This window comes from Blastomyces gilchristii, assembly GCF_000003855.2.
Source record: "Blastomyces gilchristii SLH14081 genomic scaffold supercont1.4, whole genome shotgun sequence".
NCBI classification, from domain to species: Eukaryota; Fungi; Ascomycota; class Eurotiomycetes; order Onygenales; family Ajellomycetaceae; genus Blastomyces; species Blastomyces gilchristii.
In genome coordinates, this window is record NW_003101679.1 from 3299309 (window position 1) to 3325448 (window position 26140).

Consider the following 26140-nt stretch of genomic DNA (forward strand, 5'->3'; position numbering starts at 1 on the left):
AATAATCTCTTGAGAGTTCTACTGATCTGAGATATTAAACAGTATCAGATACTTCATCTGAAACTGTAATCACTGTTCTTCTATTATCTGATGAAACAATCATAGAAAAGATCTACTGAAATCACTCAATATCTCTGATAGAAATGAGTGAGATATAGTAATTAACTTGACTATTAATCTCTCTGAGAGTAAGAGTTGCAAGAACATTCTGATTATTATTAATCAATTGAGTCAATATGTAATATTGAAGTCTTGTAATAAGATGAATATTAAATAAGTTACTGAAGTCTTTTTACAGAGGTTATTCTATCAGATGCATGACTTGCTGAGATCTATAGTATCTGATTAAAACTGTCAATTCATAAGTGCTCTCTGAACAAGAATCTGTCAAGTTCTCAAGATTATACACTGTTTATCAACTGTCTATCACTCTGAGACTGATAATGAATCAGAATGAATAATTCATACTGTAAAAAACTATCTTTATAAGTTCTGTAATTATTCACAGAATGATTGATATGATCTTCTTATACACACAGAAATCACTATCAATGATTGAGATGCTGCTTCAACAGATATAAGCCTGTTCTTTCTTATACACAGTTATTATATGAAGATGTTGAATCTTCTGAAGATCACACAGTTCACACTGAACTCTCACAGTTCAATTCAAATCACTGATAATATAGTAATAAAGCTGTGAGACATCTGTAACTGAGAAGAAGTCTTCATGATAAGTACTAAACAAGATCAAGAAGATCAAGTTAATATCTGATAAGATTTCACAGAGCAGTATAAGATAGAAGATCTTATATAATTGAATCTTAAAAATATATGAATTATATACTCATTCTGTACATTGAATTATCATTATGTGAAATACACAGTGATAGAAATCTTACACAGTTACAATTACTGTCTTGATACTTTAGCAGAGATTTATAATATATTTCACACAAGCTTGCTCTGCTGTGCTGTCACTGATTCATTCTCTTGTTAACTGACTTCTGACTAACAGCTGTCAGAAATTATAGAAGAAGATAATAAACTTGAGTAAGAGATTGAAGATATTCTTAATGAGGGACTCTGCAGCTGCAGCTGATAATATCTTATGAAATAAGTCAGTTATAAACATCTGACCTGAACTCTGAGTTCTGTATTATCTGAGACTGCAGCTCTTGACTGATAGAAACTACATATGACTAGAAAAGAAGAGACTAATGTGACGGACTGCATCTGATCAATTATATAGACTATTTTATTACACTTCATAGATTCTGCTGAAAGCTTCAATTCTCAGTCATTCTTAATCATTGATTCTTGACTGAAAAACTCACAGAATTTGTATTCTTTCATTCTGAAGCTTCACTGTGTACACTATCATGTACATATATAAATATTCACCTTAATCACTGATTCTCACACTTTCTCTTTCTTTTCCTTCTTTAACATTTTTCACTTTTGTATTATAAGATCTATATATTATATCAATCTATTCAGTGTAGACCTCTTACACTTTTAGACTGACTACTGAGATTATGAATTTCATATTTAATTCTGTTTGATCTGATTTCATTAGACTGACTGTGTGACCGTGTGTGGAACTAGAATCAGAATATTGAATAATCTCATTATCAATTTAATTAATCTTATTACACAGTTTTAAGATTAGATAGTAGTTTTATACTGTCTCAGTGAGACTTACTGTCTACTTTTATTATATTTTTTAAATGAGATTATGATTTTCACTTCTCAATGTAAATTCTTTTTATTGCTTTAAATGACTTTAAATCTCATTTAAGTGTTATCAAAAAGTATTACTTTTTAAAAAATTAAAAATAGTCTAAAAAAAACCTTAAAATGTCTAAAAATAGTAACTTTATATCAAGAATGAAACTAAATAAGATCAAATAAGATCACTTTCTTACTTTTTCTAAGTCATAGTCTCATTTTGAGATCTGAGATATAGTCACTTTGCATGTTTTTTTAATAATTAGTCCTAGTGAAATTCATGCTAAGAAATGTATGAGATCAGATTAAATGAGATTAAATATGAAATTCATAATTTTAACAGCCAGTCTAATGAGATTAGATTAAATGAGATTAAATATGAAATTTTTAATTCTAGCAGTCAGTCTAGATTTTATACATTTCTTAATGTGAATTTCACTGAGACTAATTATTAAAAAAACATGCAAAGTGACTATTTATCAGATCTTAAAATGAAATTATAACTTAGAAAAAATAAGAAAGTGATCTTATTTAATCTTATCTAGTTCTATTCTTGATATAAAGTTACTATTTTTAAATATTTTAAGGTTTTTTTAGACTATTTTTAATTTTTTAAAAAGTAATGCTTTTTAGTAATGCTCAAATGAGATTTAAAGGCATTTAAAGCAATAAAATGACTTTAAATTGAGAAGTTAAAATCATGATCTCATTTGAAAAATGTGATAAGAGTAGACAGTAAGTTTCACTGAGATAGTATAAGACTACTATCTAATCTTGCAACCGCTTCACTACGAACTCACTCAATTTCTCAAATCAGAACCCGCTGATAGATTCATCGAAAAGCCCTCAATCATACAAGCATTTTGACCCCATCGCTGACCGCGTACCCCGTGTGATGGTGAAGTTATCTAGCCAAATGTGAATCAGATGTGGTTCAAAACTTCTGTGTGGAATTATTCTTTATTCACCCCTATCACACCACAACCCCAGGCCAAATTGCCATACAAATTGTAAGATGAAGAGATCTAGTCATATGCATCAATCTTCTTGATTTTGAAAGATTCTCAATCTGTAATTGTAAAGATATCTGAGGAGCAATCTCTGCAAAAACTCTGTCTATCTTTGATATTTCAAAACATCAATGCCAAGTCTCATTCTCATATCACTCTTTTCAATCTGGCTCATTCTCAGCAGAAAAATACAAAAAGATATCATGACAATAATATCAAGTATATAATCAATGAACATATCTGAAGTGCAATCTCTGTGAAAACTCTGTCTATCTTTGATGTTTCAAGACATCAATATCAAGTCTCACTCTTATATTATCTCTTTCAATCTGACTCATCTCTGACAGAAAAATACAAAAAGATATCTTGATAACAGTATTTGATACATAATCAGCAGTCAATAACATCTTAATAACTATTAAATCAGAATATTTCAAGATCTGACTAAGTCTTTAATCTCTGTACAGTGAGATATATTAAATCTAGTTTTAATATCTCAATATTTAATAGATTCTGTAAGAGATTGAGAATAACAACACTAGATTTCTATTAAATTTAAGAATTAACTCTATATTAATATAATCATTAACAAAGTCTTCTATTTTAAGATATAAATAATCAGTTTCTCTACATCTCACTGATAATAATTATATTATTATATAGAAATAGACTTATATTCTCTATAATATCAAGACTCTGAAGAGAGAAAGTCTTGATAAAGAGTATACAGTAGTGTATATCTTAGCAGGTTCTATTTCATTCTTCTGCAGCAGTTAATATAAAAAAAGATCTTAGAATTAGTTTTTTACTTCTCTTAAAAAAGTAAGATGTTTTTCTCTGAGTTTTATACAATATTCTTATAAAGAATTAAAAATAGACTTATTTTCTATCATAATTTCACATTCTTTTAAGTAAGAATTACTTTTTCAGTGACTGAAGAGCTTTCATTAATACTTAATTCTTTTTTACACTCTTTATTAACTGATTTGAGTTACACACTTGTTGTGTGAGAAGAATTGAATGATTTAGAATAAAATTAAATAGTTTTAATTAATTTCTCTGTAAAAAATTGACTTATTGTTTATCAGTTTTTCTCTTAAAAACTGTCATATTATATGATTTATTATCAATTGATATCATACTTTTTCTCACTATATTTCAAGAAAGAGATTGTAAAGATTTTATTGATTTATCTCAAAAATCATATTAAATTCTCTTTAAAGATCTAATCTAGTTACTGAACTGGTGTGAAAAAAATCGGGTATTTTATATATAAAAGTCTTTTATTCTTCTTTTGAAGCAGTCTGACTAACTTTTCAACTGAAAATAGACTTAGAAATCTCTTAATTGAAACAGTCTGATCAACTTTTTAATTTAAAAGAGTTTAATAAATCTTTTAATTGAAACAGTCTGATCAACTTTTCATTGAGTGAGAATAATAAGTTCAAAAATACACTCAGTTGATGTGAAAAAAAATGCTTTCTCAAATACTATTTCTGAGATTGAAATTCTGAAGAGAAGAAAGAAAGAAGAAATAGAGAAATAACAAGTTCTTGAAATACAGAAACTTGAAAAAGTAAGTAAAATTCTTGAAAAGTAGTATCTGAGTGAGATGAATGCAGAAGTTCTGTTAATTCTTCATACTTAGACTAGACAACTATAGAAGATGACTAAGTTCAAACTTAGAATTTCAAACACAGTTTAAAAAATATTGAAAATGTCTAGTATAATCACTGACTCTTTATCTTACTCTTCTTCTTTTTCTACTTCTTCTTCTTCTTCTTTAAATCAGAAGAAAACATATACTCAAGTAGCTGAATCTGCTGTCTCTAAATCTGCTGCCTCAAAACCTGCTTAAAATCCTAAGAAAACTGAGAAGAATACTGCTCATGTTTCTATTCATAGAAAAGTAGAGAAAAAAATATAAAAAGAGAAAAACTTTCAAATCTTCAGAAATACAAGCCTTATTCTCAAAGTCTCAAATCAGAATATCTTACAGAGAAACAAGCTAAACTCAAATCTTATTTTCAGAATCAGAAATGAAATTAATCAGCAGTTCTTTTCTCAGTTAATAACTGATATTAAAGTTCAAAAATCAGTTATAGCTTCAATTGAGTCATTCTTCTTTAGAAATTTCATTATTCTGACTATAATATCTGAATTCAGTGTGAAATTTCTTATTCAGAATAAGAATCTCTGAAAATCAGCAATATAATCTTTATTAAATATAATAATTCTATCTAAGAGAGATGAAAAGTGAGATAAATTCATTCTTTATAATATTTCAGTTGAAATTTTTAACTGTGAAGAAGAAATACTTCTTCTTAAAAATAAATTAGAAGAATACAATTCTATTCAACTGAGAAAAGAGTTAATATAACTAAATTTAATTAAGTTCAGCTAAAGCAGAAGAAATATCTCTGTTCTAATATATATAAAGATACCTAAATAATCAAAGATGTCTGCAGTAAGAGTAGCAGGTTTAAAAATAAGAGTTCATAAATACAAAGACTCAAGAATGAATCTCAAAGCTCAAATACAGTGTTCAAACTATCAAAGATATGAAGACTTTATAATCTCTTATTTTAGAGACTCAAAATGTGCATTCTGTGCTAGAGATCACAAAACTAGTGAGTATAAATGTGAAATATACTTAAAAAGAGATAAAATATATTAATACACTCTGCTTAAATACTCTAATTGTAAAGAAAAACATGTATCTAGTTCAAAAGAATGCATATTTACTTCAAGATCTCAAAAGAACTGAAGAAAAGATGAAGCTCAAAATCAATTTAAAACTGAAGAGAATAGTCAAGTCAGCAAATCTGCAACTGTAAGCTTAAAAAGAAGAAACACTTAACTATCTAAATCTTCAAACTTCAATTCTTAAGCTAAATGTAAATAGAATTTGAATTCTCAAACTTCTGTTAAGATTAGAGAATTGAGAAATGACTCTGATAATAAACTAGATAGAATACAGGTAGTTGAGATTTCTATTTTTCAAAATAGTTATAATCTACTATCTGATAATAGTGATTAGATTCTACTCTATCTCTACTCTCTTTTAATATGAATATACAATAAAAACAAGAAAAAAAGTTTAAAAATTCTTCAAAAATTATATTTATTTAAAACAATGTGAATGAAAACTCAAATTGTATTTATTCTTATCTTTAAATTATATTTGAATAAAAAGTTGATTTTATACTTCTTCAGAAACTGAATTTTAATACTGAGTAAAAATACATCATTTCTTATTCAAGCTACTACTACTTTATATCTCAAAAGTCTGAGATAAAGTTAAGAGTAGTGATCTATGAAAGAAAGAGATTAAGATATTAATTTAATCTAAGATTTAATATTATGTCTGACTCTGATATTTTGATAAGTGATATTATAGATAAAGAGAATGAGTTTAATACTATACAGCTTATAAATATCTCTAATAAGAAGTCATTGAAGAAAAATTACAATATCTGAATAATTAATAAAGGATTTTTAAACATAACTCTGTTAAAAAACTCTATAATTATAGAAGATTTTGATGTATATCATTTCTGATGAAATTGAGAATGCAAAAGAGTAGTAAGAGTAGATAAACTAGTTAAATGAATTTCTAAATATTCAATAGATCTAGTTAACAAGTCTGATTAATAAACATTCTTTAGAAAAGATATAAAACAGAAATCTATTATAGATCTAATCTTCATATCACAAAATCTAATAAAAAAAAGACTTATAAACTGATTTATTAATTCAAATGAGACATCAGAATCAGATCATGAGATTATTCAATTTAATATTGAACTGAGTGAAAAGTAAATAAGTGAAAATCCTCTTCTCTTTAATCAGTTTAACTTTGAAAAAGCTGATTGAAAAGCAGTTGAAGAAAGTATAAAACTGTTAAAATCTAAAAGACAGAGTGAGCTATATTGAAATTCAGATCAAGATATCTCAAATGAAATGCTCAAGAATAGAGTGAAGCTCATTATATCTATTATTCTAATAAGTGTTACAGATAATATTTCAAGGAGAAAATCTTCTGAGTATTCAAAATCTTGATAAAATGAGAATATCTCATTTAAAAGAAAAGAATTAGTTACTGCTAGAAGAGATTGAAAGAATGATATAATATCTGATAAAGAGTTCAAAGCTGTCAGAAATAAATATATTTCAGATATTAAAAGAGCTAAAGCAGACTACTGAAATAAATTTCTTGAAGAAGTATAAGAAAAGGAAGTTTTTAAAGCTTTTAACTATATTAAAATAAGAAGTATAGCAAAACTTTCAGTCTTAGAATATAAGTTATAAAATGAATCATATACAGTAAACTCTTTTGAGAAAAAATATCAAGCTTTTATGAGAATTCTCTTTCAAAACTCATCAGATTCAGATTCAGAGAAAGAGAATATATCACTTCTCAACTATATTAATGAAAATGACTGAAAATGATCTGATCTTACACAAGATGAATTAGAGTCAGCTATCTTCTCAAGTTCTGTTAAAACTGCTGCAGAGCCTGATTCAATTAATCACTTGATTATTCAAAATATATATTTCTACTTAAAGAATGAATATTTTGAGCTCTTTTTCAATCTCTTGAAAAATGAATATCATTCTGAATACTGGAGAGAAGTCACTGAAGTAATTCTTATAAAACCTAATAGAAAGATATTAATTTCTGAGTTATATAGAGTAATATCTCTATTAAACTGTCTAGAAAAGATTTTGAAAAAGATAATAGTTACTTAACTATTTTTTATAAGCTCTATTAATAACTCTCTTTTATTCAGTGAATAAATAAAAGATAGGAAACAATATTCTGTAATTAACACTGTTCTCTCAGTTATTTATAATATTCAAATAGCAAAGTATGAAGATCTGATCTCAACTGCAGTTTTTATTGATATAAAAGAAGTATTTAATTATGTTTCAAAGTCAAAATTAATTCAGATATTGAAGATGTTAAAACTGTCACTTTCTCTAATAAAATAAGTTAATTATTTTATATTTAAAAGAATTATACAACTTTTCTTTGATGAAATGAAATAAGATAAGACTGAGATAAAAATAGAAGTACTGTAAGAATCTTCAATCTCACTCATTTTATTTATAATATACACTGCATATCTATTCAAAGATAGAAATATAGAAATAGTGTGATCTCTGAGTTATATAGATGATATTGATCTAATCTACAGCTCAAAAACTATCAAAGAGAATTTCAAAGTGATTGAAAAATCTGTAAAGAAAATCTTTGTCAGAGCAGATATTAATCAAACTTAATTTAATATGAATAAAGCTGAGTTAAGTCATTTCTTTTCTAGATTCAATGAGAAAGAACTATCTCTAACTCTTTTAAATAGAGAGATTAAACTCAGTTTAAATGTTAAATGATTAGAAGTATGATTAAACTTCAAGTTGAATTTTAAATATCATATTCAATAAAGAACTGTCAAGGCAGAAAGACTATTGAATAACATTATCAGACTATTAAATACAGAGAGTGGTTTATTCTTCCAGGCTATGAGACAGTTATATATAGCCTGTATTATTTCAGTAGCTGATTATGAAGTTCAAGTTTAATAAAATAATCAAGGAAATTTCACTGAACTCTTTCAAAGTCTGTAAAACAGAGCTTTGAGAAGAATTCTGAAAGCATTCAAATCATCTTCTATTAAAGCAATGAAAATTGAAGCTTCAATTCTCTCTTCTATTATTAGATTTCAAAAGACCTGTATAAACTATATTCTGAGAGTTATAAAGATGAGCTTAAATTATATAATTAAAGAAAGTGTCTCTTCTTTATTTTTATTAATTAACTGTAGAAATAAACTGAATTGAAATAGATTTCTTGATTGAAATGAAAATAATTCTTCAAAGAAAATATCTTCTCAACTGTATAGACTATACTCACTGATTAAAAATCAATTTTCTTCTTTAAATATTGAAAAAGTTGATCATGAGAAGTTATCTCTCTGAAGAGAAAAGCTTGAATCTCTTATAAACTTATAAATAAGTGAACTGTCTAAAGAGAAAGAATATAAACAGCATTTGAAGAGAATTTCTACAATCAATATAAAAGACTCTATTCTGATTTATTCAGATGACTCAAAAAATGAGAATTTGAATAGATTAGATGCAGATATTGCTTATACTGAAGATAATATTAATTTTATCTCAGATTTCTGAAATTTAGGCTGTGAATCTGAAGTCTTTGACACTGAACTATTTATAATAGTGAAAGCTTTCAAACTTATTGAAATAAAATCTTATAAAAGAGAAAATAGTTTGAAAGAGATATGAATATTCTCTAATAGTCAAGCTGCTTTAAAAAGACTTAGAAATAGTCAGATTTATAATAATCAAATGAATCTTGAACTGATCTTAAACTTCATTTTAAAAATTCAAAAGAGAAGAATATTAAAGCTGATAATTCATCTACACTAAGTTCCTGCTTATATAAATATTCATGATAATGAATTGACTGATTCAGCTGTAAAAAAGAGTTCAGAATTAAGTAGATCTATTCAAAAAATTATATTATAATCTTTTATAAAGAGAAAAATAAAAGAATCTTATTTAGAGAAGTGAAATAAAAGCTGACAGAAATAAAAGAAGAGTATACATTATTCAAGATTTGAAATAAAACTCAAGTGAAAATCTTGTTTAATTAAATGTAAAAAGAAAATATTTTCATCTATAATACAGCTGAAACTAGAACATGGCTATTTTAAATCTTATATATAAAGATTTGATGATAGATTTAATTCAATAGAATACTCATTCTGCAATGCAAATGAGAATTCTGAGTATATTGTAATACACTATGCATTATACAATAGTCTCAGAGTCAGATTGAAAGAGAAGTATAATCTAAATTAATTAAATATAAGATTCTTATTCTCAACTGAGACAGGAATTAAATACTTAATAGACCTTCTATCAGAAACTCAAGCAGCTACAAGAAAATGACTGAATTCAGAAATATCTGAATATGAAGAGAAGAAAATTGATCAGATATAGTCTGTTAAAACAGCTATAGACTATCTTTTAATAATTTGTTTTATTACAGTCTCTTTTTATTTTACTTTACTTTTTCCTTTCTATTCTTTTCTCTCTATCTATTTAATGTGTCTATTGTTAAGACTGTGTTCTCTTTTCTTTTATCATGATATTGTCAAAAGATTTCAAAGTATCAGAAGATGTTAAAATACTGCAATTTACAAACAGTTTTTGTATTCTGAGCTGGAATTTTCTGATTTTGTATATCTGAAATTGATGAATGTATAATAGTTAACTTTATAGATATAGGAAAAACCCTGAGAACTTTTAGTTCTCAGGTAGATGTCATAGTCTCTGACTGTATACATCTATAATTGAAGAATAATAATAATAATCTACAACACTGCTACAGTGTTATTCGTTTTTTTTCTATATAGTTATTCTCTATTAATACTTATGAATTACATGAAATTTATCTATACAAGTTATATACAGCTGTTCATATTCATGAATATCTTATTATATTCAATCTAAGAAATTAAACAGTATGTTTTTCAAGCTGAATAAGCGAGTGTAAGTGAGTGATTAAGGCTTATTTAAGTATTATTAAAAAGTATTACTTTTTAAAAAAATTAAAAATAGTTAAAAAAAAATCTTAAAATGTCTAAAAATAGTAACTTTATGCTCAGAATGAGACTAAATGAGATTAAATAAAATTACTTTCTTATTTTTTCTAAGTTATAGTCTCATTTTGAGATCTGATAAATAGTCACTTTGCATGTTTTTTTAATGATTAGTCTCAGCTGAATTCATGTTAAGAAATGTATAAGATCAGATTAAATAAAATCAAACATGAAATTCATGATTCTAACAGTCAGTCTAAGTGTCTGTGATTTTCAATAGAGGATGATACCAGTGAATGAGATAGTTTTTAGAATTAGTGATTATATAGATTGAATTCAGTGACATTGCTAATATGATAATTGATTTTTTCAGTTTATAACTTATTTATAGTGATTCCATCATTCATTCACCATTATACTATGATTTATGGCTCGGCGACCGTGTCGCCGATTGAAATGGTGGAACAACCATAATCCGGTATGATTGAGTGCTACAAATCAGTTCCTACCTAATGAAGAAGCAGCACCCTCACAATAGCCCAGCCCCGCCAAGCCTCCTAACTATCAAAAGGTATTTAAATTACCTCCCCCATTCTAGAAAGTCTACTAGAAAAAACCTGCATATATATCCGGTACTTCTTCTTACATTCCTAATTTCCTCAATTTCAAGATCCATAAAATATCACCACCATTTAAACGGACTCACAGGAAAACGCCAAGAAAAATTGAAAAGAAATAATAATAAGAGATGTCCCGTTTATACCGCGCCGCTGCGTTTCATTTCCTTTCGTTCAATTGCGTCAAATGCCCCCGAGTGCAAGACGTGTAGATTCAAGTTATACAGGTTAGTTTTCCAGTTCTAGCTCTGGAACACGTTTCGGCTATGTTCGCGGATCGCAGGCGGCGTCCACATGCCCCTGAAGTGTAACGAGCCGGCTTACCCTTATTGGACGGCCGGCGGTCGGGTACGGAACGGAGAAGACTACATACCATATGTATAGTCAAAGGGTGTACATATTAGCCAAAACGATGCTTTTTCGACGTTGATTTAGTGAAGAAAACGGGGGAGAGGGGTTTCAAAGGCTGGATAGACAGGTTGGCTTCACTTTGATGCAGAATGGCGTTATCAACTGCCTGGCTGGCAACTCTCCTCGCGTTGTTGTGGTTGTCAACAACCCACGGGGTTGAGATCTACACGTATATATGCGACTCGGTTAGATTTCAGATAGTATCGTTTTTCATTCGGGAAAGAAATGGGGTTGCAAGGTTTTATTCTTTTTTATACGAGCCTCTGGGATATCAAAAAATTCCACAGTTCCGCCAAACACCACGGTTTCTAACGTCCGCCCCGATTCCCCTATATCTTCTTCCTGGTCCTGCTCGCGCCAATTAGGCGGCGTAACCTGCCGCGGCGTGCTTGGCAAGCCATGGTAGAGATATGTGAATAGCAGGTGCCCCCCGATTTCATGAAAAAAGAGGTTTACGAATTGGAACTGAAAGCGTCGGAGTACTTGTCGTGATTCAGATGCGTTTACCATGTCCTCGACGAGCTGTGATTATATTTATGATTAAATTCAATTGTAAACGTCTATTAGGTCCAGGGAGTAACTCACCTGCTTATTTAGGAGTATTTCATGCTTCAAAGGGTTAAAAGTCCCACTCCAAACGTCGCGATGGTGGCAGGCAGGGTTTGCGGGGTCTGTCATGTTTCCATCAATAATAATCAATGGTGTCTGCATATACATTATGTCTACAAATCTGTCGATGGAGTTAGCTATTCCTGCATCTGAGATACCGAGGAACTGCTGTAGATGACTTGGTAAGTTTTCATCAAAGGCGCGAGTAATCCTGGTCATGGCCGCCCTTGCGGTTCGTGAAGAAAGGAGACCAAGAGTTATATCTAGTGCTAAAGCGACATAGATGTATTGCTCTGTGTCACAGTTCTGTCGGACTAGTCTCTGAGAACCTCGAGCCCGTTTTAGTATTCGATGCCTGGGTAGGGAGAGCATGTTTGATAATATGTAGGTAGAAAAATGAATGCAAATGGCAAATTCGCAAAGAGCTTAGAAGGCTAGTAAAAGACAGTGGTTCGTATGTAGCAGTTTTAATGATGCGATAGCGGAGGTGTAGTTGTAATCAGGAAGAAGATCGTGAGGAAAAAGGTATTCAGCAACCCTTTTTATACAATCTAGAAATATTAGAATTTCCCGATATGGACAGTTCATGTCACCAAGAAGGACATTTTTCCAGCTACTCGGTGATATGAGTAGCTCTGCTCTGCATATTGTTACAGAGAATGCCATCGACTGTCAATTGTGAATATATGCTGTTTGATTGAAGTATGCCACTTGACTATAACCATGCAAATATAGCTGGCAAACAGTTTAGACAGACTCTGAACTCGCTCCACAGGAGCACAAATCCCAGATATACAAAAGCTATGTATATCTTGTGCGGCGGAGTCAATCTCACCCAGTCCCTGGTGGAAGAGTGATTCATCTGTGGCATTGATGAAGTGCGTGCAGTCAGAAACGACAAAGCAAAGTTCAAAAAGAGGCATGTGTTAAAATTATTGTAGGCTTATTTAAAAATGACCATCCCTCCATGACCATTTACGGCCCATCAAGCATTTGCCAATCTTGCACGAAATGGAGGATGTTGGTTTGTCGTCTCCTGAAATCCCAGCCGGGACATTAATTTATATCACGTGAAATTGAATTGTCTTGGCACTGGCTCCACCCCTAATAACATCACAGATATCAAATAGAATTAATGTATTCTACATAAACGCATCAAAAAGCCTTCTTTTTTGAACCTTACTACCACAATAGCACGCCTAGGCCAACCCCGATTCCTCGAACAAAAAAAAGGGGCTTTCATGCTCAATACATTACGTCTCAGCTCGATCAAACTTATTGAGAAACTCCGTCGGTACGGTGGGTATATACTTCCTCTCCCTCTCTCGATTCACACCTCCAAACCCAGCACCATAGCTCACAAGCATATCTGTACTTGTCGGTAGTGAAAAGGGGAGAGTGCTCGTTGGGTTTAAGAGAATCGTTCCAGGGTCTGGTCTCAGCGAAGACACTGAAGAAGGTCGCGGCGGTGACGAGGGTGAAGGAGATTGGGGGATGTTAGCTGATGAGTTATTATTATTTATTGCATGTGGTGATGATGGTTCAGCTGTGGAGTCTCCATCAGTGGAGGTGGATTTGGGAATTTTGTCGACGGAGGGATGGGTTGTTGTGGTTGTCTGTGGGGTAGATCCATCTTTTGAATCTGAGGCGAGAGGAAGGGGAAGAAGACCTTTTTCTTTCTGTTGTAGTATCAGAGATTGCGGCTGGTGGATCTGATCGAGGAGGGATGGGTCCTTTTGTAAGGCGAGGAGATATTTCATTGCGGCCTTTGGGAGACCCCGTTCGCCAACCTCGGGCCGGTAGAGCTTCACGGCATGCAGGAGTTGACTCGGAGTAAGTTGTTGAAGTTGTTGAAGAGTCATGATGAGAGAGTCAGGGTCATCGCCCAGCGAGGAGAAACACTGGAGCCACTGGAGTAGTTGGATGACAGGAGCTAGGTATTTTCGAGCAGAATCAACAGTGGTGTCTCCAGTGCATGATGTCGAGCCGTTCTCGTAGTGCTCTGGTTGTCGATTGTTGTTACGTGCCCAATCTTCTAGCGCAGAAACGTTCATCCGAATTTGCATAGCTTTCGTTCGAGCCAGATATCGTCTTGTTGTCATAATGCGATTGAAAAGTTCCGCTCCTAACCAGTATAAAAGCTGGGCCAAAATCTGTGCTGTAATGATAGAATGCACGTCGTATAAATCTAAGACAAATAACGTTGACGAAAGTAAAGAGGTAATATTCCGTGGCGACACCTGTGCCCTCCGTTTCGGCGACGGAGGTCGAAGGGTCTTTTCTAGTGGCTCTGGTTTTACCTTCGTTTTCGTGCGGAAGAGTTTCCATTCGTTCTGGAAATGAACATCTTCAAACCCGGGGATGGTTTCATGGTCCAGCATGGCTGTATCCAGAACTTTGTCCATCCGCCTCTCTGCATCCCGGATGATAAGGATAAAGATTTCGTGTATTAGTTCAGCAAGATGACGCTGAAATCCCACTGTAGCTTCAACCAGGCCGCCATCTTTCTTTAGGTAATGTAGGAGAAGGGTTGCATTCGATATCCAAAAGGCCAAAATCGTCATATCCCATTGATGTTTTTCCACCACCTCGTTGATCCGCTCCATTGCAGAAATTAGTAATTTGGCTAGCAGCTCAGGGCTCGCATGGTAATGGGCGTATCGAGCGCTGAGAAAAAGAAGGTTGGCTGGGACAGGCTTCTGCGACGGAGACCGCTGAGGCGTCATGTTTGAAATAATAATGTCCAAAATCCTTTCAAGTTCATTCTCTTGGAAAACAAACATCTGATCATTAAGGCACCTGTCCCATACGAATTCCTGTTGATCTTCAAAATCCTCTGGTAACTATATTATTAAAGGCACGGAAGAGTCAGTAATATTTACCCATCTTCACACCAAAAGACTACACTCCCAAAACATACCTCGAGCTTCTCGTCAAGCCCTAAACTCGACAAGTCAACTTCCAAATTAATGGCACTCTCCTCCATCATCATTCGCCTCTTCATTTCATTCTCAGCCATTTCCTCCTCGAATCTATTATGCGAAAACCCAAATTCATAGAAGTCGCCCGCAGTCGCGGATGCGCCAAAACTATACCCATTCTCTTGTAGGTATTTCGAGATGTCCGTCCCCGGCTGTACAAAGTCAAACGCCGTCCCACCGGAAGATGATTTGATATCCGGCGATGCGCCATAATCGAGGAGAATTTTCGCAATGGTCTTATGTCGGTTCGTCATCGCCCACATGAGCGCGCTCCACCGATTACGGTCTTGCTTGTCGACATCCGCACCCGCCTCGAGTAGTGCAGAAACCACTTCTTGATGTCCCTGTTATTATTTAAAGAAAAGAAAAGGATTCCCTTCGTCAGCCTCAGAATATCAACACTATTTGGGTCGAAACTAGAAGTTTTCGAATTCGTTTCATTGCCCTCCGAACGAAATCAACAAGGAACCGTTATCACGTACGAAACAGCTCGCATATATCAGGGGCACCGTCCCCTCCTCGTCGGGAGTATTGACATCCACATATTGTCTCGCTTTCCCCTTTACAAGCCTTCGCACCCGTTCCACGTCGCCATTGCTGGCGGCCATATTCAAGCTCTTTTGTAACACATCCCGCTTTTCTTCGTCCGACATTTTATCGTCCGTGGCGATATCGTCCTCATCTACACCGACCGATTCCACTTCCCTGTGTGCTGCCTGCGCTGCCAACATCTCCATCAACCTGGCATCGGAATCTTTCAATTCCCCCGTCGTCGTTGAGTCGGCATCAAGGTAGTGGTTGTGGGTATACCGGGCGTGGATGTTGTACTCTTCGTCATGGCTTCCATCATCGAGCGCGAGGTTAAAGGATAGCGGCTTTGCGGGAATGGGGTTTGTGAGGAAATGGGATTGACCTGACAGAGAACTCGGCATGTCTGGTTAGTAATTTTCATCCAGGTAGATAAAAAGGCACAGAAGAAAACCTAGCGTCGTAGGCACCCTGCAGTCCTCAATCCAAATCGGCAAAGAAGAATACAAAAGCCACCAGTACATATCAAACCCCAGATCCAGGGAGGGAAAGTATCAAAATCTCCCTTTCCATTCCTAGAGCAAACTAGGGACTAAAAAATGAAACTATCAAGCAACCCTCACCTTGCCACGCATCATATATCTCCGTTTCGGTCCCAAAAACCGGCGCAGACCGTCTATCGTCCAGCGACGTAGGTAAGTCATCAGGCAGCTGTCTCGGTTTGGGCGCGATATCACCACCTTCCTCTCCACCGTTATCATAATCACCGCTGCCCGCAACGCCGATGCTCTTGTTGTTCAAACCGAGCTGCTCCTCCCCCGGCCGGGGCTCCCCGGCGTCCATTATTGTGATTTATTCCTATCGTACGATATAAGGCAAACTGCTAGCGATACTTTGGGCAATTATGAGATCATTCAATTAGTCAATTAGACTCCCAGTGGGATAATAGAGGCAAGCCCACGCTGGCTGGTTTGGGGCCATGGGGCCGCTAGGAATCGGAATGAGGGGAAGCGGAACGGTGAGTGGAGTTGGGTGAAATTGATTTAATTAATTGCTGAGCAAGGAGAAAGGAGAGCACAGGTAAATGGGCTTCCTTCTCCCGCTGCCTATATATTATTTACGTTTCGGTGGAGAGAGAAGGCCAGTTGGGAAATCGATATCATGATTCAATGAAGTTGAGATAGTTTGGGCGAGGGGTGTAGCCCTTTTGGCCACAGATGGCGGGGCTCCACAATGCCAAAACTTCCCACTCCCATATACGTTAAATTAGATTTCATGCCTAAAGTATTGTGGCGGACATATTGCTTGCGAAAACAGAATTTTCCCAGCACCCCCTGAAAATTAGTAGCAAAACACCACAAAGAAATCAAAATATCCATGTTTCTCTAGAATCATTCAATTATCATCCAATACGCGTCTTTTTCAATCAAATATCATCCAAATACGCGTCTTTCTTACCTTTATCGTCAAATCCACATATATCAATCAACTCTTTTTTCAATATGCCTCGCAACGCCCGCTGTCCTGCTGCTTCACAAGCCTGTACAAAGACTCCTACTCTGCACCTCAGTCTCCCCACACTACCTGTTCCAGAAGTTCCAGTGGATAATGGAGAGGATCTGGTCAATGATGAGATGAAAGAGCAGGTGGATGAGAAGGATATAGAGACTCAGCTTGAGAATTCTATATCTGTGAATTCCTATCTCTGAACCATCTCATACAGATTGTATGAACAGGTGATTATCAATGAGATAAAGAACAAGAGAGATGATAAAATGATTAATGAGTAGAAAGAAGAAGAAGAATCAGAAGAATGAATCTACAACTTCTACAATCAATTCTTTTATATAGATCTCTCAAATGTCAGTGATTATATTCCCTTCTTCAGCTCTGGCAGCTTCAACTTCATTCAATATAGCATTCCCAAGTGAGATAATCAATGTGATGATGATGAAATATATGATGGAAGGAATAGAAGAACTGAATTCACAATCTCATTATCATCCACATCCAGATCTGCTGTTGAAATCTTCCATCAAATCCGCCGTTGAAATCTTCCATCAAATTCACTGTTCAATCTTCCATCGAATCCACTGTTGAAATCTTTCATCGAATCCGCCGTTGAAATCTTCCATCAAATCCACCGTTCAATCTTCCATTGAATTCACTGTTGAAATGTTCCATCGAATCCGCCGTTGAAATCTTCCATCAAATGCACCGTTCAATCTTCCATTGAATTCACTGTTGAAATCTTCCATCGAATCCGCCGTTGAAATCTTCCATCGATCGAATCCACCGTTCAATCTTCCATCGAATCCACTATTGAAATCTTCCATCGAATCGACTGTTGAAATCTTCCATCGAATCCACCGTTGAATCTTCCATCGAATCCACTGTTTCAATGAAATCTTCCATCGAACCCGCCGTTGAAATCTTTCATTGAATCCATCTCCAATTGAAAGCAGTTCAATACCTCAATTTGATGAATACTTCAATTGATTGACAAGGGAACAGTTGCTTGATATGAATATTGACAAGAGTATATTTCAAATTATAAGAGATGGGTTAAAAAGTTCATTATGACAGATCAAATTGCAGAAATTCAAATCATCTCTATCAACTGCTCATAGTGATGAGAGTAGATCTCATACTGCTTCCATCTCTAAATCTGTATTATAATTGAATGAATTGCAATCTGAATCTTTCTAGTTATTACAATACTATTCTATATGAGCAGATCTGAAATATTCTTTTATATCTTTTTCTCTCATAAAGTGCTTAACTGCATGATGTAAGAAAGCTTCAAAATCTCTATATCTTCTAATTCATTTCTTCAACGCGTGAAAAGACTTCTCTATAGAATTATAGTCAGGTGAATATAATAATAAGAATAATAGTTCAACATCTGTATCTCTGCAAAGATTCTTCAATTCTTGAGATCAATGAGTATTACAATTACTCATCACTAAGTAGTGATATTATGATGAATATATTACTTATGAAAACAGAATTTTCTCAGCTCTCTCTGAAAATTAGTAGTAAAACATTATTAAAAAATCAAAATATCTGCATTTCTCTAGAATCATTCAATATTATTCAATACATGTCTTTTTTAATTAAATATTATTTAAATATGTATCTTTCTATAAGAGGTCTACGCTGAATAGATCAGTATTATTATTATTATTATTCTTCAATTATAGATGTATGCAGTCAGAGACTATGACATCTATCTGAGAACTTTTAGTTCTCAGGGTTTTTTCTATATCTGTAAAGTTAACTATTATACATTCATCAATTTCAGATATGCAAAATCAGAAAATTCCAGCTTAGAATATAAAAACTGTTTATAAATTACAGTGTTTTAACATCTTCTGATACTTTGAAATCATTTGACAATATCATGATAAAGGAAAAGAGAACACAGTCTTAAAGATAGACACATTAGATAGATAGATAGAAAGAAATTGAAAGAAAAAGATAAAGTAAAGAGAGACTGTAACAAAATAAATTATTAAAAGATAGTATATAGCTGTTTTAACAGACTATATCTGACTGATTTCCTTCTTTTCATATTCAGATAATTCTGAATTTAGTCATTTTCTTGCAGCTGCTTGAGTTTCTGATAGAAAGTCTATTAAGTATTTAATTCCTGTCTCAGTTGAGAATAAGAATCTCATATTTAATTAATTTAGATTATACTTCTCTTTCAATCTGACTCTGAGACTATTATATAATGTACAGTGTATTACAATATACTCAGAATTCTCATTTACATTGTAGAATGAGTATTCTATTGAGTTAAATCTATCATCAAATCTTTGTATATAGGATTTGAAATAGTCATATTCTAGTTTCAGCTGTATTATAGATGAGAATATTTTCTTTTTACATTTAATTAAACAAGATTTTCACTTGAGTTTTGTTTCAAATCTTGAATAATATATACTCTTCTTTTGTTTCTGTCAGCTTTCATTTCACTTGTCTAAATAAGATTCTTTTATTTTTCTCTTTATAAAAGATCAGAATATAATTTTTTGAATAGATCTGCTTAATTCTGTATTCTTTTTTACAGCTGAATCAGTCAATTCATTATCATGAATATTCATATAAGCAGAAACTTAGTGTAGATAAATTATCAGCTTTGATATTCTTCTCTTTTGAATTTTTAAAACAGAGTTTAAGATCAGTTCATGATTCATTTGATTATTACAAATCTGACTATTTCTAAGTCTTTTTAAAGCAGCTTAACTATCAGAGAATATTCATGTCTCTTTCAAACTATTTTCTCTTTTATAAGATTTTATTTCAATGAGTTTGAAAGCTTTCACTATTATAAATAGTTCAGTATCAAAGACTTCAGATTCACAGTCTAGATTTTAGAAATCTAAGATAAAATTAATATTATCTTCAGTATAAGCAATGTCTGCATCTAATCTATTTAAATTCTTATTTTTTAAGTCATCTGAATAAATCAGAATAGAGTCTTTTATATTGATTGTAGAAATTCTCTTTAAATACTATTCATATTCTTTCTCTTTTCATAGTTCACTTATTTATAAGTCTATAAGAGATTCAAGCTTTTCTCTTCAAAGAGATAACTTCTCATGATTAACTTTTTTCAATATTTAAAGAAGATACTTGATTTTTAATCAGAGAGCATAGTCTGTACAGTTGAGAAGACATTTTCTTTAAAGAATTATTTTCATTTCAATCAAGAAATCTATTTCAATTCAGTTCATTTTCAGAGTTAATTAATGAAAATGAAGAAGAGACTCTTTCTCTGATTATATAATTTGAGCTCATCTTTATAACTCTGAGAGTATAGTTCATACAGATCTTTTCAAATCTAATAGCAGAAGAAGGAATTGAAGCTTCAATTTTCATTGCTTTAATAGAAGATGATTTGAATGCTCTCAGAATTCTTCTCAAGACTCTGTTTTACAGACTTTGAAAGAGTTCAGTGAAATTCTCTTGATTATTTCACTAAACTTCAACTTTATAATCAGCTATTGATGTAATACAGGCTATATATAACTATCTCATAGCCTGGAAGAATAGACCTCTCTCTGTATTTAATAGTCTGATTATATTATTGAATAGTCTTTCTGTCTTGACAGTTCTTTGTTGAATATGATATTTAAAATTCAACTTGAAGTTTAATCATACTTCTAATTATTTAACATCTACACTGAGTTTAATCTCTCTATTTAAAAGAGTTAGAGATAGTTCTTTCTCATTGAATCTAGAAAAGAAATGAATTAACTCAGTTTTATTTATATTAAATTGAATTTAATTGATATCTGCTCTAACAAAGATTTCCTTTGCAGCTTCTTCAATCACTTTCAAATTCTCTTTAATAGTTTTTAAGCTGTAGACTAGATCAATATCATCTACATAACTTGAAGATTGCACTATTCTCATATTTCTATTTTTGAATAGATATACAGTGTATATTGCAAATAAAATGAGTGAGATTGAAGATTCTTACAGTACTTCTATTTTTATCTCAGTCTTATCTTATTTCATTTCATCAAAGAAAAGTTGTATAACTCTTTTAGATATAAAACAGTTAACTTATTTTATTAGAGAAAGTGACAGTTTTAACATCTTCAATGTCTGAATTAACTTTGACTTTGAAACATGATCAAATGCTTCTTTTATATCAATAAAAACTGCAGTTGAGACCAGATCTTCATACTTTGCTATTTAAATATCATGAACAACTGAGAGAATAGTGTCAATTGCAGAACACTGTTTTCTATCTCTCATTTATTCACTGAATAAAAGAGAATTACTGATAGAGCTTATAAAAGATAGTTGAGTAGCTATTATCTTTTCTAAAACCTTTTCTAGACAGTTCAATAGAGATATTACTCTATATAACTTAGGAATTGAAGTTTTTCTATTAGATTTTGTAAGAATCACTTCAGTGGCTTCTCTCCAGCATTCAGAATAATATTCATTTTTCAAGAGATTGAAAAAGAGCTCAAAATATTCATTCTTTAAGTAGAAGTATGTATTTTGAATAATCAAGTGATTAATTGAATCAGGCTCTGCAGCAGTCTTAACTGAACTTGAGAAGATAGCTGACTCTAATTCATCTTGAGTAAGATCAGGTCATTCCCAGTCATTTTCATCAATATAGTTGAGAAGTGATATATTCTCTTTCTCTGAATCTGAATCTGATGAGTTTTGAAAGAGAGTTCTCATGAAAGCTTGACATTTTGCCTCAAAAGAGTTTGCTGTATATGATTCATTCTGAAACTCATATTCTAAGGTTGAAAGTTTTGCTACACTTCTTGTTTTAGTATAGTTAAAAGCTTTAAAAACTTCTTTTTCTTGTGCTTCTTCAAGAAATTTATTTCAGCAGTCTGTTTTAGCTTTTTTAATATCTGAAAAATATTCATTTCTGACAGCTTTGAACTCTTTATCAGAAATTATATCATTCTTCCAATCTCTTCTAGCATTAAATAGATCAGTATAATATATGTAAGTCTTATATATCAAAGTGAAAAATGTTAAAGAAGAAAAAGAAAGAGAAAGTGTAAGAATCAGTGATTGAAGTGAATATTTATACATATACACAGTGTGTATGCAGTGAAGCTTCAGAGTGAAAGAATAGAAATTCTGTGAGTTTTTCATCTGAGAATCAGCAATCAAGAATGACTGAGAATCAGAGCTTTCAGTGAAATCTATAAAGTGTAAAGAAGTAGTCTATATAATGATTGAGTGTAGTTCATCACATTAGTTCTTCTCTTCTCTAATTATATGTAGTTCTCATCAGTTAAGAGCTGCAGTCTCAGATAACATAGAACTCAGAGTTCAGATTAAATAATTATAGTTAACTCATTTTACAAGATATTATCAGTCATGACTGTGAGATCTCTTATCAAGAATATCTTCAATCTCTCATTCAAGTTCATTATCTTCTTCTATAATCTCTGACAGCTGTCAGTCAGAAATCAGTTGAGAAGAGAACAGATCAGTGATAGCATAGTAAAGTAAGCTTATATAAAAGATATTATAAATTTCTGATGATATGTTAAGACAGTAGTAATAACTACCTAGAACTTCTATCACTTTATACTTAATATAGTGATAATTCAGTGTATAAGATGAATATATAATCTGTATATTCTTGAGATTTAATTATATCAAGTCTTCTATCTTATATTACTCAGTAGAATCTCAGTGAATATTAATTCAGTTCTCTTAATCTTGTTTTGTAATTATTATAAAGATCTCTGCTCAGTTATAAGTATCTCAGAGCTTTACTACTATACTATCAGTAATTTGAATTGAACTGTGAGAGTTCAGTGTGAAATGTATGATTTCTAGAAGATTTAATACTTTCATATAATAACTGTGTATAAGAAAGAATAGACTTATATCTGTTAAAACAGCATCTCAGCTATTAATAGCAATCTCTGTATGTAGAAGAAGATTATATCAATTATCTTATAAGTAATTATAGAACTTATAAAGATAATTTTTTACAGTCTGAATTATCTGTTCTAATATATTATCAGTCTCAAAGTGATAGACAGTTAATAAATAGTATATAATCTTGAGAACTTGACAGATTCTTATTCAGAGAGTGCTTATAAATTGATAGCTTTAATCTGATACTATAGATCTCAGTAATTCATATATCTGATAGAATAAGCTCTATAAAAAAGCTTCAGTAACTTGTTCAGTATTCATCTTATTACAAGATTTCAATATTATATCTTTACTTAATCAGTTCACAATGACTAGAATACTCTTACAATTCTTACTCTTAAAGAGATTAATAGTGAAGTTAATTACTATATCTTATCAGATTCTATCAGAGATATTAAGTAATTTTAATAGATCTTTTCTACAGTTCTTTCAGAAGATAATAAAAGAATAATAGTTATAGTTTCAAATGAAATATCTAATACTGTTTAATATCTCAGATCAGTGAAACTCTTGAGAGATTATTCAGAATAATTATTTATAATCTGAGTAATCAGTTATATATAAATTATGCATCTCTTACATTATTCAAGTATGTAAGAGTTCAGAGTGAGAGACTCAATATTATTCATAAAATTACAGAGTATCATTATTATCAATTAAGTATTTTAAGATATCAGTTCTTATATATAGTTCTGAGAAGAATCAGAGTACTTCTTAATATACTACTTTAGTGAGTTCTTGAAGAAGTTCATCAGTTTGAGCTGTTATATGTCATAATTTATTTAGTATAGATTCAGAAGAAGTTAAGATATCAGTATCAGTATCAGTGTTAATATCAGTATCAGTGTTAATGACAGTTCAGAGAGAGAGTGTTCTAATGAGAGAAGTATATATAGTATCATGAGTTATTTTATCTTGATCAAGTAATATCTTCAGATCTAGAAGTCAGTGTTCTCAGTTCATTTAATAGGTATCTGTGGCGGGCTGCGCCCGATCAATTATATCGACTATTCCGTACACTCCATAGATTCCTACCGCCTCACTCCCGATCGCTGATCCTCAGCTGCCATGAACGTGTATGTTCCGATCACCGATCCTCGGCCGCTACAAACACGCGTATATTGTTCCGCCCTGAAGCTCCACTGTGTACACCATCACATACATGTATAAATATCCACTTCAATCACTGATTCTTGCACTTTCTCTTTCTTTCCATCTCTAATGTTTTTCTCTTTGTTATATAAGACCTATATATTATACCAATCTATTCAGTGTAGGCCTCTTACACTAGAAAAACATTCATCATCTTCTTATTAGAAATGATTATTCACATATTATCTTCTCATTAGAAATGATTATTCATTGAGAGATATCTGAATGCATAACAATGTGTAAGAAATAGAGAAACAGTCAAACAGTTAAGTGAACACTGACTTCTCAGATAGAAGCTTACTCATCAGTCACTCTGACTCTGTAACAAGATCTTATAAAGAGAGTAAAATCTTACAAGAGAATGTCAGTGAAAGACCTGAGAGTTCTGACACTCAGATATATAAGATATTCATATAATTACACTTCTTCAGATCTCATAGATATCACACATTCAACAAACAATATAATCATGTTTAATGATAATATGAGAGAATCTCTGAATACAAGTATAGACACAGTATCATAGTTACTCTGAGCAATGTTAGAACTATAATAACAATAAATAGCTGATATACATGCAACTCAACAACATCAATATGAAGAGATTTAATAATTATTATAACAAGAAACTCATGCAATTTCAACATCTACAGAATTGAATATAAAAGTATTAAAACAATGTTTAGATACTTCTGCATATTTCAATACTTCTGATCTCACTCTCTACTCATCATGGAGAATGAAAATGCTTGTGAAACTGAGTGTAGATGAAGATGCTATCAGTTCACTAATTAATCAAGATTAATATATCAATGAATAATTGAAGAATTGTGTGAAACAGAAGTTTCATTCATGAATGAAAGCATGTGAATCAGTGTTATGAATATCTGACAATATTATCAAATATCTTGATATTCTGTTCTGAGACACTGTCATACAACAGAAAGTATTAGATTGACTACAGAGTATCTGACAGAGAAACACTTCTCTTACAACATTTATTTCTGACTTCAACATCAAGATTCTAGAAGCAGGTGATCAATCTTGAGAGAATTGAATAAAGATTAGCATGCTTAAGAAGACATTGACTTTCAAACTCTTACAGGTTCTTGAGAGTGTAGATGAAGATCAGACTTATGAAGACTTCTGCACACAGCTTCAGACATTGAATGACTGTCTTATCAAGCTCAAGAGTATACAGAATAGTGACAGAAGATGTTACATTTCAGTCACTCACACATCTGCACTGAAGAATAACAATAATGATGCAGACACTATAGACTGAGTAGACATGAATGTCTATATATAAGCAAGAGTCTTCACTGTCTGAACAGGCTTCTGAGTCTCTGAGATTACTTCTGAAGAAGTTGCTGATTAACATCAATTTAAAGTGTGTATTAACTGTAACTGATCAGAACACATTGCTTTCAACTGCTGATCAACCTATGTATCTTCATACTTGAGAGAAAGATCAGTGTCTTCTCATTTAAAGAATGAATCAGTGTCTGTTCACATCAACCATGTTACATTAGAGAAAGATTTGAAAGATAACTATGAGAATGTCTCAGTGAAACAGAGAAAAGATTAGCTTCTGTTTAAATTTATAAACAGAAGCTTGAAGAGGTCAGATGACAATAATTTAAAGAGACAATGACAATGAATACAATTCTTATAACTACTGTGATTAATAATATGTATAATATGAAAGCTATGATAGACAGCAGTCTATGTCACTATACAATGATAAAATCTTCAGTTATAAGATATTATAACCTTCAGTGTATCTCTTTATTAAAATCTCAACTTCTCACAGAATTTGATGATCTGAAAGATGTTTGTATCTGTTATATGATGAAACTAAACATAGATGTAAGAGAACATCAATGTGAAGATGTTTATATATATGAAGTTGATAATCTCAATTATAATCTTATATTAGAACTTGCCTGGCTATCTGAATAAGATATCTTGTTAAATACTTAAAACAGAAGCTTGATATTCTTTAATGATAATAGAATTTATGAAGA

General features: G+C 31.9%; 5 protein-coding genes across 5 annotated transcripts; 2 read left to right on the forward strand and 3 right to left on the reverse strand.

The window, feature by feature from the left end:
- Nucleotides 1-11607: 11607 nt before the first annotated feature.
- BDBG_02974 (uncharacterized protein) lies at nucleotides 11608-12378 on the reverse strand (the record flags this gene model as incomplete). The annotated part of the gene is made up of 2 exons (XM_002626751.1): nucleotides 11608-11919; nucleotides 11983-12378. 2 exons carry the CDS (start codon nucleotides 12376-12378, stop codon nucleotides 11608-11610), a joined length of 708 nt encoding a protein of 235 aa, XP_002626797.1.
- Nucleotides 12379-13259: 881 nt separating this feature from the next.
- BDBG_02975 (allantoicase) lies at nucleotides 13260-16358 on the reverse strand (the record flags this gene model as incomplete). The annotated part of the gene is made up of 4 exons (XM_031721039.1): nucleotides 13260-14849; nucleotides 14927-15331; nucleotides 15470-15900; nucleotides 16139-16358. The coding sequence occupies 4 exons, from the start codon at nucleotides 16356-16358 to the stop codon at nucleotides 13260-13262; spliced, it is 2646 nt and encodes an 881-aa protein (XP_031577431.1).
- A 511-nt stretch (nucleotides 16359-16869) lies between these two features.
- On the forward strand, nucleotides 16870-17463 carry BDBG_16711 (uncharacterized protein). Its single transcript, XM_031724601.1, has 2 exons — nucleotides 16870-17251; nucleotides 17316-17463. Exon 1 carries the CDS (start codon nucleotides 17018-17020, stop codon nucleotides 17222-17224), a length of 207 nt encoding a protein of 68 aa, XP_031577432.1. The 5' UTR covers nucleotides 16870-17017; the 3' UTR covers nucleotides 17225-17251; nucleotides 17316-17463.
- Nucleotides 17464-17639: 176 nt separating this feature from the next.
- On the reverse strand, nucleotides 17640-17851 carry BDBG_16712 (uncharacterized protein; the record flags this gene model as incomplete). The annotated part of the gene is made up of 1 exon (XM_031724602.1): nucleotides 17640-17851. The coding sequence occupies one exon, from the start codon at nucleotides 17849-17851 to the stop codon at nucleotides 17663-17665; it is 189 nt and encodes a 62-aa protein (XP_031577433.1). The 3' UTR covers nucleotides 17640-17662.
- A 7210-nt stretch (nucleotides 17852-25061) lies between these two features.
- BDBG_16713 (uncharacterized protein) lies at nucleotides 25062-25398 on the forward strand (the record flags this gene model as incomplete). The annotated part of the gene is made up of 1 exon (XM_031724603.1): nucleotides 25062-25398. The coding sequence occupies exon 1, from the start codon at nucleotides 25183-25185 to the stop codon at nucleotides 25396-25398; it is 216 nt and encodes a 71-aa protein (XP_031577434.1). The 5' UTR covers nucleotides 25062-25182.
- Nucleotides 25399-26140: the final 742 nt, after the last annotated feature.

What these genes read in the sequence shown, in the direction of transcription:
- BDBG_16711 (XM_031724601.1), top strand. Translation starts at nt 17,018, where the DNA reads ATGCCTCGCAACGCCCGCTGTCCTGCTGCTTCACAAGCCTGTACAAAG.